Source organism: Schistocerca serialis, chromosome 11 (genome assembly GCF_023864345.2).
Source record: "Schistocerca serialis cubense isolate TAMUIC-IGC-003099 chromosome 11, iqSchSeri2.2, whole genome shotgun sequence".
In the NCBI taxonomy this organism is placed as follows: domain Eukaryota; kingdom Metazoa; phylum Arthropoda; class Insecta; order Orthoptera; family Acrididae; genus Schistocerca; species Schistocerca serialis.
In genome coordinates, this window is record NC_064648.1 from 110,524,697 (window position 1) to 110,540,723 (window position 16,027).

Sequence of the window (16,027 nt, forward strand, 5' to 3'; positions counted from 1 at the left end):
TTCGGCAATGGAAGAAATACTGCCCGGTGTGAAACTGACCATCGCTGATATCTTGTCCGTTTGAGCTAGGGAGGTCATATAGAACACCTGTTTGAAACGTGCTTTTTTTTTAAACTTTCATTTATACGAGAGTCGTCCACAAAGTAAGTTCCGTTTCTATTTCTATCCGCGGCAGCTCTACGATCGCAGTTCCGAGCACGCGCGGCAGTTACTCTGACTCAAGGAGGAGACATGTACGCCGTTTTCAGATCGCTGCTGCCGGCGTGTGCTTTGTAGTGCATCTTTGTAATGTCGCCGTAGTTGAAAATGCCACCGCGTGTGCGAGGTTTACGGACGAAATGCAACGAGTGGTTCAATGGTTAGAAGGTGAGTCAGACTGTTCAATGAAGGACCTGATCAAGTGCAAGATGAAGAACGAAGTGAAAGCCCGTCTGTGGTTACTGATGAACTGGTTCACACAATGGAAGCAGCACCGTAAGTTCACACTTAGTGCCCTAGCTATGGATGTTCCGCAAACCTCACAATCACTAATTTATGAAATTGTTACTGAGAAACTGAAATTTTGAAAACGTTGCTCACGTTGAGAACCCAAAATTCTTGATGGACAACACAAAAAACAACGGGTGGGCAGTGCACTTCAGTTTTTGACACGCTATAATGAATAAGGCGATCGTTTTCTTTCTCGGATAGTCACAGGGGGATGACATCCCTGAAACAAAACGGCAATCAATGGAATGGAGGCCCACTTCATCGCCAACGAAACTTAAGCCAAAGCAAATCCTCACACCTCAAAAAGTCATGTGTACCGTTTTCTTTGGACAGAAAAGGCATTTTGCTGACTGATTTCTTACCATGAGGCCAAACAATCAATGCAAAAGGTTATTGCGAGACCACTAAGATATTGCCCCGCGCGATACAGAACAAACGCCGAGGATTACTGTCTGTTCTTTTTTCCCATGATAATGCCCGACCCCACACGGCGAATGTGACCAAACAACTCTGACGGGAATTTCACCTGGACACGTTTGACCAATCTCCGTACAGTCCAGACCAGGCTCCTAGCGACTTTCATCTCTTCTTTCACCTAAAACCTGTCCTTGGTGGTAAAAACTTCAATGATGATGACGAGCTGAAGGAACGTATTACCACATGGTTGAATACACAGGCGGCAACCTTCTTTAAAGAAGGCATAGAAAAACTTTTGCCCCGCTATGACAAGTGCCTAAGAAATTTCGGAAGCTACGTAGGAAAGTAGTTTAACAGTTCTAGATTTTTCTGCAATTAATATTTTTCTGTATCTGTACAAGTTTCTTTTATATAACCAAAGGGAACTTACTTTGTGGACGACCGTCGTATTTCCTGCAGTTCTTACCAAAATATCGCCAGTTGTTTGTAATACGACGAGGGTGAGTCAAATGAAAACCTTAAATATTTCTAAAAATATTATTTATTATGTAGAAGTGATACAAAGCTGTATCACTTTCAACATAATCTCCCCCACGCTCAATGCAAGTCCTCCAGCGCTTACAAATTGCATAAATTCCTTTAGAAAAAAAATTCCTTTGGTAGTTCGTGCAACCATTCATACGCCACGTAGCGTACCTCTCCATCAGAACGGAACTTCTTTCCTCCCATTGCGTCTTTGAGTGATCCAAACATATGGACATCACTTGGGGCAAGGTCTGGCGATTGCAGGCTGCAGATGATTTTTTAGGAGATCTGTGTATGATACACTGGTGACAGTGGTCCCTGTAGGCATGTAATGCTCCAAAACGACTCCTTTTTCGTCCCAAAAGAGAGTCAGCATAACCTTTCCTGCTGATGGTTCTGTTCGGAACTTTTTGGTTTTGGTGATGATCAATGGCGCCATTCCTTGCTCGCTCTCTTCGTTTCCGGTTGGTGGAAGTGAACCCAAGTTTCGTCCCCAGTAACTATTCTTGCAAGGAAGCCATCACCTTCTCGTTCAAAGCGCCGAAGAAGTTCTTCACAAACATCCGCACGTCGTTCTCTCATTTCAGGAGTCAGCTGCCGTGGCACCCATCTTGCAGACACTTTGTGAAACTGGAGCACATCATGCACAGTGTGGTGTGCTGACCCATGACGAATCTGTAAACACGCTGCAATGTCATTCATTGTCACTCGGCGGTTTTCCTTCACTATGGCTTCAACTGCTGCAATGTTCTGTGGAGTCACAACTCGTTGTGCCTGACCCGGACGAAGAGCATCTTCCACTGAAGTCACACCATTCGCGAACTTCCTACTTCATTCGTAGACTTTCTGCTGCTACAAACATGCAACACCGTACTGAACCTTCATTCGTCGATGAATTTTAGTAGGTTTCACACCTTCACTACGCAAAAACCGAACAACAGAACGCTGTTCTTCCCTGGTGCAAGTCGGAAGTGGGGCGGCCATCTTTATACTGATACTGCGACGGTATGTGTGCATCTGCACTATGCTGCCACCTACAGGCCATTCTGCACGCTGTTTGTAGCACGCTTACCAACTTACAGGAGGCCGGTCGGAGTGGACGAGCGGTTCTAGGCTCTACAGTCTGGAACCGAACGACCGCTACGGTCGCAGGTTCGAATCCTGACGCGGGCATGGATGTGTGTGATGTCCTTAGGTTAGTTAGGTTTAATTAGTTCTAAGTTCAAGGCGACTGATGACCTCAGAAGTTAAGTCGCATAGTGCTCAGAGCCATTTGAACCAGCCAACTTACAGGATAGCGGCGCGAAATTTCGATTTGTTATTACAACTTTAAGGCTTTCATTTGACTCACCGTCGTATATGCTGTTTCAAGCACCCAGGCAGAAGACTTCTTGCCTCCTTTCAGCCGTATTTGTCGGGGATCACTCGGAGAACAGGGCGCCACGCAGCGAAAACTATAATTATTAATATTAATAACAATAATTCATATTTGTTATGGGCAACATGAGGTAAAGTCCCTCAGTCGCTGACCATGTACCAGTGCAGTGAACTTCAAATGTTTCTGAATAAATGACGAAACAGACTCTGCCGAGAACATACGAGAAGTTACGACAGATTATGTTTGCCGATATCAGATGTGTATTACAGTATAAAGTTCAGAATGCTTAATTACAACAAACACACGGTGCTGCATCCTGATTTTTCTGCTCCTAATGGTAGCTGTCAACGATCCTATAAGCAGCCAATTTTCATCAGTTTACAGCACAAAAATATGGCTCTGAGCACTATGGGACTTAACTGCTGAGGTCATCAGTCCTCTAGAACTTAGAACTAGTTAAACCTAACCTACTACTTAAACCTAAGGACATCACATACATCCATGCCAGTGGCAGGATTCGAACCTGTGACCGTAGCGGTCGCGCGGTTCCCGGCTGTAGCGCCTAGAACCGCTCGGCCACTCCGGCCGTTTACAGCATAATAGTGCCACAGACTGCGAGGGAGATCATTGGAAATGTCACTAACAGGGAGCAGTGAGGAAGCTGCTTAAATGTCCGGTGGTGAGGTTAGCTGAGGGCCGAGGTAACGTAACCTCGGATCCCCTTAGTGAAGCTGACTGGCCCCAGTATCTGTACGGCTTCAGTGTCACTGTTCATACGCTGCCCGTTCGTTTTTGTAAACAGCCGATGAGTTGTCTTCCGTTTTCCTTTATGTTGTAGCCTAGGTCTCTCATTGCATATTTCTCGTGCCTTTGATCGAAAAGACTCCAGTCGCATTCGGCAGTAATTGTTTTATCAGCGGAGAGAACACCTTCTGTAGGCCAGAAAACTCCAGCTGTAAACATTGTGCCGTGCGGGATTAGCCGTGCGGTCTTAGGCGCTGCAGTTATGGACTGAGCGGCTGGTTCCGGAGGAGGTTCGAGTCCTCCGTCGGGCGTGGATGGGTGTGGTGGTCCTTAGGAAAATTTAGGTCAAGTAGTGTGTAAGCTTAGGGACTGATGACGTTAGCAGTTGAGTCCGACAAGATTTCACACACCTTTTTGTTTTGTTTTTGTAAACATTGCGGCTGATGAAAACAGACCTGCTGCCTATAGTGCTGCTGCAGGGCCGGCTCTGTCTCTTGTGTCAGCAACATCGCTCTAGCGGTGCACAAATTCAGTTGGACTATTTTTAAAATCATCCCAACACTGTTGAGTAACTAGATGTCACATTTGATTTGTTCCTTCTCTGTAACTGTTCCATCTCCTACCGCACACACAAAACGACAAACAGTATTACGACGACTATCTCACACGAATGCAAAACAGCGAATGGCAGCGCGTTTGTTGCTTAACTGGCTAGATACCGACAGGAAGACGACTACAATTACAGGCGAAATACAGTTCAGAGGCGCAACACGGCGATAAAAACACGAAAACAACGAAGTGCCCATTACACTGAGGATGGGTCGTCCGTTGCACGGTTTATACTCTGTTCATCATAGGAACAAACCTGATAACGCCATGTATCCTTCCGCGTTTGCTTGAATGTCGTTGGACTTCGTTTCTCGTGAAACGGAAGGCAAGCTGTCTCCACTACGATCACAATGATACGTTTTATGATGCAGGGTGAAAAGTATTTAAACGACAAACTCTGGTAGGTTGTAGGGGACATTAAAAGAAATATTGCCGGCCGCTTGTGGCAGAGCGGTTCTAGGCGCTTCAGTCTGGAAATGCGCGACCGCTACAGTAGCAGGTTCGAATTCTGCCCAGAAACGTGGATTGGCAGAGGTGGTCCTGTACCGTGGCCTGCTCGATCCCCTCTGGACTTTGTGTGGGGAGAGATGGGCAACCTCGTTTACGTAACCCCTGTTGCATCAGTAGAGGCTCTGGTTGCCCGGATAGTAGCAGCAGTGGGAAAAATTTAGGATACTGCTGGGGTTTTGCCCGTGGCAGACAGAACATGATCCGACGGTGTACCTTTGTTTACGTGTCAATGGAGGCATTTTTGAAAATCTACTGTAATTGAAATTGGGTTGTGTTGTCTCTTGGTCATAAAAAAAGGAGAAGTGTTTCTTGGTTTAATTTGCCGCCAGAGAAATCTTCCTGTAACGGTTTAAATACTCCTCATAGGAAAAAATGACATTAGGGTAAAATATTTGTTTTTATCTCCCATACAACCTCCCCGAGTTTGTCGGTTTAAGTACTTTTCTCCCTGTATATTACAAGCACATAGTCTGGGTGAAAGTCTGGGCGAAAATGCAGAACTACAGCTATACCGGCGCATTAAACTTGGACAGCCCCGGCCAGGCAGCTCGGCTAGCTAACCTCCAAAAATGTGAGCAGTTGCCTTTCAGACATAAAAAAACACGAGGAGGGAAGCAATATAGATTCGAATACCGTTTAATTTTTAAAGAGAATGAAGTAATATTAGGCAAAGCTCCAGTACTGGCACGCTTCTTAGGCGACCTGACGGAAAGCATAAAATTCTCTCGTTCTCACCTAAAACAGTGCTCTAATTACAAACAAGAGTGGTCGCAGGTTCGAATCCTGCCTCGGATATGGATATGTGTGATGTTCTTAGGTTAGTTACACTACTGGCCATTAAAATTGCTACACCAAGAAGAAATGCAAATGATAAACGGGTGTTCATTGGACAAATATATTACACTAGAACTGACGTGTGATTACATTTTCACGTATTTTGAGTGCATAGATCCTGAGAAATCAGTACCCAGAGCAACCACCTCTGGCCGTAATTACGTCCTTGATACGCCTGGGCATTGAGTCAAACAGAGCTCGGATGGCGAGTGCAGGTACAGCTGTCCGTGCAGCTTCATCTCGATACCACAGTTCATCAAGAGTAGTGAGTGGCGTATTGTGACGAGCCAGTTGCTCGGCCACCAATGACCAGGCGTTTTCAGTTGGTGAGAGATCTGGAGAATGTGCTGGCCAGAGCAGTAGTCGAACATTTTCTGTATCCAGAAAGGACCGTACAGGACCTGCAACGTCAGGTCGTGCATTATCCTGCTGAAATGTAGGGTTTCGCAGGGATCGAATGAAGGGTAGAGACACGGGTCGTAACACATCTGAAATACAACGTCCACTGTTCAAAGTGCCGTCAATGTGAACAAGAGGTGACCAACACGTGTAACCATTGGCACCCCATGCCAGCACGCCGGGTGATACGCCAGTATGGCGATGCGAATACATGCTTGCAATGTGCGTTCACCGCGATGTCGCCAAACACGGATGCGACCATCATGATGCTGTAAACAGAACCGGGATTCATCCGAAAAAATGACGTTTCGCTAATCGTTCAGCCAGGTCCGTCGTTAAGTACACCATCGGAGGCGCTCCTGTCTGTGATGCAGCGTCAAGGGTAACCGCAGCCACGGTCTCCGAGCTGATAGTCCTTGCTGCTGCAAACGTCGTCGAACTGTTCGTGCAGATGGTTGTTGTCTAGGAAATGTCCCCATCTGTTGACTCAGGGATCGAGACGTGGCTGCACGATCCGTTAGAGCCATGCGGATAAGATGCCTGTCATCTCGACTGCTAGTGATTTTAGGCCGTTGGGATCCAGCACGGCGTTCCGAATTAGCCTCCCGAACCCACCGATTCCATATTGTGCTAACAGTCATTGGATCTCGACCAAGGCGAGCAACAATGTCGTGATACGATAAACCGCAATCGCCATAGGCTACAATCCGATCTTTATCAAAGCCGGAAACGTGATGGTACGCATTTCTCCTCCTTACACGAGGCATCACAACGTATCACCAGGCAACACCGGTCAACTGCTGTTTGTGTATGAGAAATCGGTTGGAAACTTTCCTCATGTCAGCACGTTGTATGTGTCGCCACCGGCGCCAACCTTGCGTGAATGCTCTGAAAAGCTAATCATTTGCATATCACAGCATCTTCTTCCTGTCGGTTAAATTTCGCGTCTGTAGCACGTCATCTTCGTGGTGTAGCAATTTTAATGGCCAGTAGTGTAAGCTTAAGTAGTTCTAAGTTCTAGGGGACTGATGACCTCAGATGTTAAGTCCCATAGTGCTCAGAGCCATTTGAACAAGCAAGAGCGATGAAAATTGCTAACTTAAACGCAGGGTAATGTCTGTGAGCGAGTTATGTGAGTTGCCAAAGCATACTGCAGGAGATTAACTGTATTGCTGAATACTGAATCCAATGAACTTATTAAAATGTCAGTTGTCTGGTATCCTCTTAGCTCCTTCCTTATCCGAATCCGAGAACAGTTCTGGAACTGTCATCTGCTAGATTGGTAACGAATCGATCATCAGCTGAATCCACGATGACAACCAGGCACCGTATTTTCTTCTCTTCTTTCGTTCTGTATCCCGCCAACGTTCGGGAGTGACATGTGAAAAACTTGCGTGCGTTAGTTCTAGTACGTCTGGCAGCTTAACAATCATGTTATTTCTCACGACAAATCCCTTAACTTGTCTCCGGATATGTTTTTTTTTTGGCTCATATTGCAATGGTACAGCGGCAAATGTAAAAATGCACCACTTTTAAGGTGTGCTCGATGCTGTGCAAATGATTGTTTTTCGTTTTTCTACCGCACTTACCACTCTGGTTCGTGTCAGACCACGTCTGTCGCATTTGGTTTCTCATTTTACCCTTAACAATTAAATTGATACGTTTTCTTAACTTAAACAACCTTTATTAACTATCTTTCGTAAATTATCGATAGATAAGAATTTATATTTGAAATGAAAACAGGAATTTCGCGTGCAACACGTAATTAGGAACAAGAAGCTGTGCATTACTCATAAAAAATGATAATGAATTTTACAATTATGAGATGTACGTATTTGGAATCGAACGAAGGATGACCAAGATGAGAGTTGAATCAGCGATCCGTGAACTGTAGCGGATTATGAATCTACTATGGTACTGATTCCGCTATGTATCCAGTGTGCATTTGTATCTCAGCTGTACGAATTACTTCTTCTTCTGCGGCTCTGCAACTCATGATAAGTCTTGACCTCTTCAACTATCTCTTACATTTGTCCCGGTCTCTTTCTGGAAGTTTCCAGTTCCTGTAGTAGCCCATCTTCCGAAGGTCTTCTACGACACCAGTTTTCGGTCGACCACGTTCTCTCTATCCATCTAGATTTCCTTGTAGTATCTTTTTTAGTATTTCTGTATCAATCGTTAGTGTCACGTGCCCAGCCCACCTCAGCCTAGATGATTTCACAATTCTTCTAACAGCCTGGTCTTTGTAGGGACGTACAACTCATGGTTGTACCTCCTCCTCTATCTTTCCGTTTCGCAAATGAGCCTATGGTTCTCCTGAGTGTACTTCTTTCGAATGCATCCGCTGATTCAGCATCCTTTGCTGTCTCAGAGGCGTATGTAAGCAGTGGTCTGATCAGTGTTTTATAAATGGTCAGTTTTGTGGTCCAAGTCAGGCGAGTTGAAGATATAAGCTTTGTTAAGGGAAGTAAGCTTTATTGTCTGCAATTAGACTTTGCTTTAGTTCATAAGAGGTATCGTTTAGGTTAGTTGCAATCGAACCCAGGTGCTTGGAATGATCGACTCTTTCAAAGGTGTAACTTCCTCATCGTTATTTCGGCTGACATGTTTTCCCTGTGTGTTTTCCTAGCAGCCAGGTATTTTTTCCGCTCGCTGATATTTAGTCCTATATTCTTGCTGGCCTTTTCAAGTGCAGTGAATATCTCTTCCATTGCCGTCAGAGTTCTTGCTACGTTGTCGATGTCATCCGCACAGGTCACCTCATGGTCTTCTCCAAGGCGGCGTTGAATAGGAGGGATGCCTTCGCCTCACCTTGCCGTACTTCGTCTTTAATTTCCAAAGTATTGGACAACATTCCTCCAGTTGTCATTCAATCCTGCATTTCTCTCATTGTCATTCTTACAACCCTTATCAATTTTCTTGGAGTATCCAATTCATCTAGGTTCAAATGGCTCTGAGCACTATGGGACATAACATCTGTCGTCATCAGTCCCCTAGAACTTAGACCTACCTACACCTAACTGACCTAAGGACATCACACACATTCATGCCCGAGGTAGGATTCGAACCTGCCACCATAGCGGTTGCGCGGTTCCAAACTGTAGCGCTTAGAACCGCTCGGCCACCCCGGCCGGCTCACATTCTCCATTTGGCCAATCAAATCATTTAACAATAAGTGCATTCTTGACATGAAAGTGCATTTTTGTCTTGAAAAACAGTGTCCGTGCTTAGCGAAGTACATTCTGCGTTGCTCTGGTAGGACTCATTTCGGACGACGCTGAAGTTCAGAACTGGTAGGCGCCAAGTAACAGGTGCACGTTTTTCTGTACCTTCAAGGCCACTCTGCAGATCACACTCAAGTAGCAGGCAGAGGGTTCGTCAATCCACATTCACACCAGTTCTCTATTAATCCACTCTAGAAAGTATTTTTCTGTGAACGGGCACCTGTCAACTTCTTACACTCTGCGCGATCCGAGTCAGTGAGTTCCAGGTATTCCGTCTAAGATTGTCTAATGTTTGTTGCACGCTGTGTCGGAAAGTCAAAGTACTTCGAATAGCCCGCATCTCGTGGTCGTGCGGTAGCGTTCTCGCTTCCCACGCCCGGGTTCCCGGGTTCGATTCCCGGCGGGGTCAGGGATTTTCTCTGCCTCGTGATGGCTGGGTGTTGTGTGCTGTCCTTAGGTTAGTTAGGTTTAAGTAGTTCTAAGTTCTAGGGGACTGATGACCATAGCCGTTAAGTCCCATAGTGCTCAGAGCCATTTGAACCATTAGAACTTCGAATAAACAAACTCCTCCATTCAACCGGCAGAGAGCCTCTACAACGTGGGTGATGCGAAACCAGACTAATACATTTTACACATGTCATCACGAAAGCCACAATTCGAGGCTATCAGGTGAAATATTTATTGACTTTCTAATAGAATTTGACTAACTATCGCACCAATTACAGGTGAATAGAGAGATATGAAATGAAAAATGTGACTTGATTCAGATAGGGACGACACAGCATGGATGGAGAGCCATCCGACACATGTGGAACGAAGCACAGGAACCTATGTTTTGATCCTTTAATTATCCAGCAGAAAGTAACGTCAGGCGCTGCTGTTATCTGGAATGAAGCAGTACTTGAAAAAAGCTGCACAGATATGCAGCCAGATACAGGGTGGTCAATTGATCGTGACTGGGCCAAATATCTAACGAACTAAGCGTCAAACGAAAAAACTACAAAGAATGAAGTCTAGCTTGAAGGGGGAAACCAGATGGCGCTATGGTTGGCCCGCTAGATAGCCCTGCCACAGGTCAAACGGGTATCAACTGCGTTTTTTAAAATTGGACCCTCATTTTTTATTACATATTTTTGTAGTACGTAAAGAAATATGAATGTTTTAGTTGGACCACTTTTTTCACTTTGTGGTAGATGGCGCTGTAATAGTCACAAACATATGACTCACAATTTTAGACGAACAGTTGCTAACAGGTAGGTTTTTTAAATTAAAATACAGAACGTACGTACGTATGAACATTTTAGTTCGGTAGTTCCAGTGTGATACATGTACCTTTGTGAACGTATCATTTCTGAAACGCATACTGTTACAGCGTGATTACCTGTAAGTACCACATTAATGCAATAAATGCTCAAAATGATGTCCATCAACCTCAATGCATTTGGCAATACTTGTAACGACATTCCTCTCAACAGCGAGTAGTTCGCCTTCCGTAATGTTCGCACATTCATTGACAATGCGCTGACGCATGTTGTCAAGCGTTGTCAGTGGATCACGATGGCAAATATCCTTCAACTTTCCCCACAGAATGATATCCGAGGACGTCAGATCCGGTGAACGTGCGGGCCGTGGTATGGTGCTTCGACGAAATCCATCTGTAATGAAATATGCTATTCAATACGGCTTCAACCGCAAGCGAGCTATGTGCCGGACATCCATCATGTTGGAAGTACATCGCCATTCTGTCATGTACTGAAACATCTTGTAGTAACATCAGTAGAACATTACATAGGAATTCAGCATACATTGCACCATTTACAATGCCATCGATAAAATGGGGGCCAACTTTCCTTCTTCCCATATTGGCGCACCATACATTAACCCGCCAAGGTCACTGATGTTCCACTTGTCGCAGCCATCGTGGATTTTCCGTTGCCCAGTAGTGCACATTATGCCGGTTTACATTACCGCTGTTGGTGAATGACGCTTCGTCGCTAAATAGAACACGTGCAAAAAATCTGTCAATGTTCCGTAATTTCTCTTGTGCCCAGTGGTAGAACTGTACACGACGTTCAAAGTCGTCTCTATGCAATTCCTGGTGCATAGAAAAAAGGTACAGGTGCAGTCGATGTTGATGTAGCATTCTCAACACCGGCGTTTTTGAGATTCCAGATTCTCGCGCAATTTGTCTGCTGCTGATGTGCAGATTAGCCGCGACAGCAGCTAAAACACCTACTTGGGCATCATCATTTGTTGCAGGTCGTGGTTAAGTTTCACATATGGCTGAACATTTGCTGTTTCCTTAAATAACGTAACTATCCAGCGAACGGTCGGGACACTTGGATGATGTCGTCCAGGATACCTAGCAGCAAACATAGCACATGCCATTGGGCATTTTGATCACAATAGCGATACATCAATACGATATCGACCTTTTGCGCAATTGGTAAACGGTCCATTTTAACACGGGTAATGTATCACGAAGCAAATACCGTCCGAACTGGCGGAATGTTACGTGAAACCACGTAGTTATACGTTTGCGACTTTTACAGTGCCATCTGTCACAAAGCGAAAAGAGTGGTCCAACTAAAACATTCATATATTTCTTTACGTACTACACGAATATGTAATAAAAAATGGGGGTTCCTATTGTAAAAAACGCAGTTGATATCCGTTTGACCAATGGCAGCGCCATCTGGCGTGCCAACCATAGCGCCATCTGGTTTCCCCCTTCAAGGTAGCCGAGTTTCGTTCTTTGCAGTTTTTTCGTTTGATGCTTATTTCGTGAGATATTTGGCCCAGTCACTATCAATGGACCACCCTATATACGATTTCAGTGTGGTGCAGACTAGCAACGTGTCGTAAATGCTCATAAATGTAAAATTGTACACATTAAAAATTACAATCAGTAGACTCATAGAAAAACTAGTGTGTTACATTTTGTGGAGGTATGAAACGAACCATCATACAGGTTGAATTATAGGTGAAGTAGTAGCTAGTGTACACAGGAGCTTGCTCAGCAAAAGTTTGTGCAACCCACGACGGAATATTGATCAGCTGTATAGGAACTGTACAAAATAGGGCAAAGGTTGGATATCGAAAGCATCCAAAGACGACAGCAAGAGTAGTCACAGGATTGTTTGAGTCTCAGAAGATCGTGGAGGGAGTGCTCTGAAAGCTAAACTGCCAGAAGACGTATTTCAGCTGTGCTGTAAGAGCGTACAAAATATCGAGAACTAGTACTAAGTGGCGAGTGTGGGAGTGAAGTAGAGCTACATAGATATCGTCCGTTTAGGTAACATTAATACAAGATCAGACTAATCACTGCAACCACAGAACAATTTGAAAACGTTATTCTTCCCATGGTGGACACGCAATCAAAAGTGGAAGAATGGCAAGTAAGTAGTACACTACAAACTACTTCACAGTGGTTGCTAAACTATGAGTGCAGAAGTACGCTTTAGGCCATTAGAGTTATAGCACTATGTGGGACAGCAAATAACGAAGTTTTTCTGATAGGGTGTATCCGGTATAGTAGATAGCATTTGTTGCTGACTAGAGGGTTATTAATGTGAAGAGTGAGTTAAACAGTGGTGCCACCTGTGCATCAAGAGTAGCTCCAGTCTGGCTGGGTAATCATGTCCAGCTGCCAACTGACCAGGGGCAGTGGAGAGGGGGGCGAGGGGGGCGTGGAAAGGGGGGGGGGGCTATGGGGGCTATAGGCCCCCCTCCCCATGGACTATCATATTACACTGTATAAAATGACTTTATACATCAGCGAATGTATTACTTCAACCGATTCAATGACTTTTTGTATAATTACGTAGCAATTCAGGTTGCAATGTATTTCAAACGCATTTTAACAAAAGAATAAGGGCGGCAAATAGCTTATTGTCTAAACCAATAAATGTAAATTTAACTCGAAACATTTTAACAAAAGGATAGGGGCGGCAAATAGCTTATTGTCTAAACCAACAAATATCATTTAACTTAAAATGGGCGTCTTATTATTTATTAACATACATCACACGTATATTAAGGTACAAACACCACTTACAATATTCAACAAAGCTAAATATGCCGGCTATGACTACAAACACTTAAATTGCTAACCCCAGACAAAAATTTGGAAATCGCCGGACATCTACGTCACATCGTATTACTTTCCCAGCCACACACATTCTGTAGAGACGTTTATGCCGGGAACTCCAAAACAGATACCAAAAACTACTCTAAGCAACACCAAATTTGTCAGTGGAGGACACCAACTCTCCCTTTGCTAAGCGTTATTCCATTCACTCAAGCCCATCCCCGACCGCCCCGACCCCCACCCCCCCGCCATTAGCCCCACCTTGACCGACTTCTAGAATGACTCCTGCAACTGCCATTCCAGGCTGCCTCGACTCAGTGGAGAGTGAGCAGTGACGTCCCAGACGCTCCGCGACTTGTGACCAGAGATTCGGAGAATGCCAAAGTCACAGAAGCAGTTGAAACCCACCATACAGAGGTTTGTCGCGGCATTGAGGACAACATGCAGTCTCGAATTATTTCGTTGGAAGGTAACCTCACACATATGTTGAACATAGGGCACAGGGACCAGCCCTACCATCTGAGAAATGCAACCTGTTAGGGATTAGCCGAGTGATCTAAGGCGCTGCTGTCACGGACTGTGCGGCTGGTCCCAGCAGATGTTCGGCTCCTCCCCTGGAAATGGGTTTGTCCTTAGGATTATTTAGGTTAAGTAGTGTGCAAGCTTAAGGACTGATGACCTTAGCAGTTAAGTTCCATAAGATTTCACACACATTTGAACACTTTTTCAACCGGTCAGCCTTCAGTCTGCTCGGTGCCTCCAAACGTGCATTCTGGCTTCGAGATGCTGTAATCAGAACCAGGATCCATCACAAAAGACTAAGTGGTGCGGCTGCCGTGATGAATGCTTTCTGTGTGCCTCTCCCTGACTCCTTGGCAAGGAAGGCATCACCAGTGGCCGCTGTGCTGGCAGTCAGCCGATCATAAGCTTGTCGTAAAAAAGAAAGGGAGATTGGGCTTAATGTCCAATCGATATCGGATTACGTCAAGGATGGGAAAAGAAATCAGTTGTGTGGTTTCAAAAAAACCATTCTGGAATTTGCCTGGAGAAATTTAAGAAAATCGTGGAAAACCTACATTTGGATGGCCAGATGCTGGAGTCGAACTGACTCCAGTGTGCTAACCACTGCACCACACTGCTCGATCACATTCTTGTCAACGCGGTTAGTACACCAGATACAACATTGATATTTTTTTCCTTTATTGATTTTCGATTTCGATTCCCTCCTTCCCCCCCCCCCCCCCCACCTGGGGAGGGGTGGACTGACAGCTGCTTAATACGCTGCTCTACAGATGAGAGAAAAGTTAAACGAAGAATGGTGGGAGAACAAAAGATATAAAAAAGGCGATAATAGTAAAATGGCGGAAAGTTGCGGAACTTAAAATACAAAAACATGGCGTTGTCGTTGCGGATGGAGACACACGGGCAGGAGAGAGGCACAATTAAAAAACACGGCGGCAGTCTGGTTTCTGTTCGCACGAGATAAAACTAGCGACAATATGGTGGCTGTTCACAGCACTGACAGGGGATACACAACACTGAACACTCACTTAAAAAAGCACTGTAGAGGCGACACTGCGCTAGATGGGGGTGGGGGGACCAAAAGGGGGGAAAGGGGGGGGGGGAGGAGAGGAAAGGTAAAAAATCGTGGCAGCATGTTGACACTTCTTGATGGCCGTTTTTGTAGCCTTGCGATTTCAGTGGGGAGTAGTCTTGATGTAGACAGAAGTCACTACCTAAAGCCTATATTCTCGAGATGATCGAAAAACGTTTCGCAGGGAGGTATTTCCTGACTGAAACGTGCAAGATCCTGGCGCCGCCGTCCACCGCGGTGACAGCTGTGGCCCACCTGGTGCCGGACGTCCGGAATGATGGACAGCCGCTCCCTGGAGGGGAAGCCCCGCAGCCTGCTGACAATGAGACGTGTGGCGCCGCCCTGGCGGCGGTTCCCGGCCTCACGCAGGCCACGGCCAGCCTACTCGCCAGCGCCAGAGCCCTCATGCGCCGCGCTGCTGCCGACTGCATCGACTCCTGCTCTGTGGAGGGGTATGTATAACACTGAAGGACACAGCCAGTAACCCTCTCCTCGTCTGATTAAATCTGTTCTATATGCTATCCTCTACTTATCATGGTCAACTCATGGTCAATCCCTACGAGGCACCACGCTAAGACCTGCTGATAGTGTCTCTAGCCCCTACAGCAACCTCAGCTAGTTGAGGCAAAAAGTCCATGAGTTCCCGTAGGCATGTCGTGTACTGCTGAATCCACTCGCTGATAATCACATCCTGCTAGGTTACGGTAGGAATGCTGTGGCGATTCCAGACCACTTTCACCTCTGTTGACCCCTGATGATATCACATGGGATCATTGCTCTTGAATGGATGACAACATCAATGATTCATGCACACATGATGTCATCAATGATATGTACAGCACTGAAGGCCACAGCCAGTAATTGTATACCTAACCCTTTACTCCTCTGCTTAAATCTGTTCTGTACGCTATCCTCTACTTCTCCCCTTTTCTAAGACTGATATCTGTTAGCAAGCTTACCGGACAGCTCATGGTCAACCCCTACAAGACAGTACGCTAAGACTGGTGACAGTGCCTCTAGCCCCTACTGCGATTCCAGACCACTTTCACCTCTGTTGACCACTGATGATATCACATGGGGTCATTGCTCTTGAATGGATGACAACATCAATTATTCATGCACACGTGATGTCAACAATGATGTGGAACATATGACTTTTCAAGATACGGGACTGTGGGAGTTTTAAAGAATTAAAAATTGTACATAGCTGCAGA

The 16,027-nt window shown here is 45.4% G+C and overlaps 1 protein-coding gene across 1 annotated transcript in view; it reads left to right on the plus strand.

The window, feature by feature from the left end:
* LOC126426509 (uncharacterized) overlaps positions 1-16,027 on the plus strand; it is an 88,603-nt gene that overhangs the window by 8,302 nt on the left and 64,274 nt on the right. Inside the window, exon 2 of the mRNA XM_050088415.1 lies at positions 14,998-15,265. Coding sequence (XP_049944372.1) covers positions 14,998-15,265 — 268 coding nt within the window. The remainder of the gene's footprint in view (positions 1-14,997; positions 15,266-16,027) is intronic.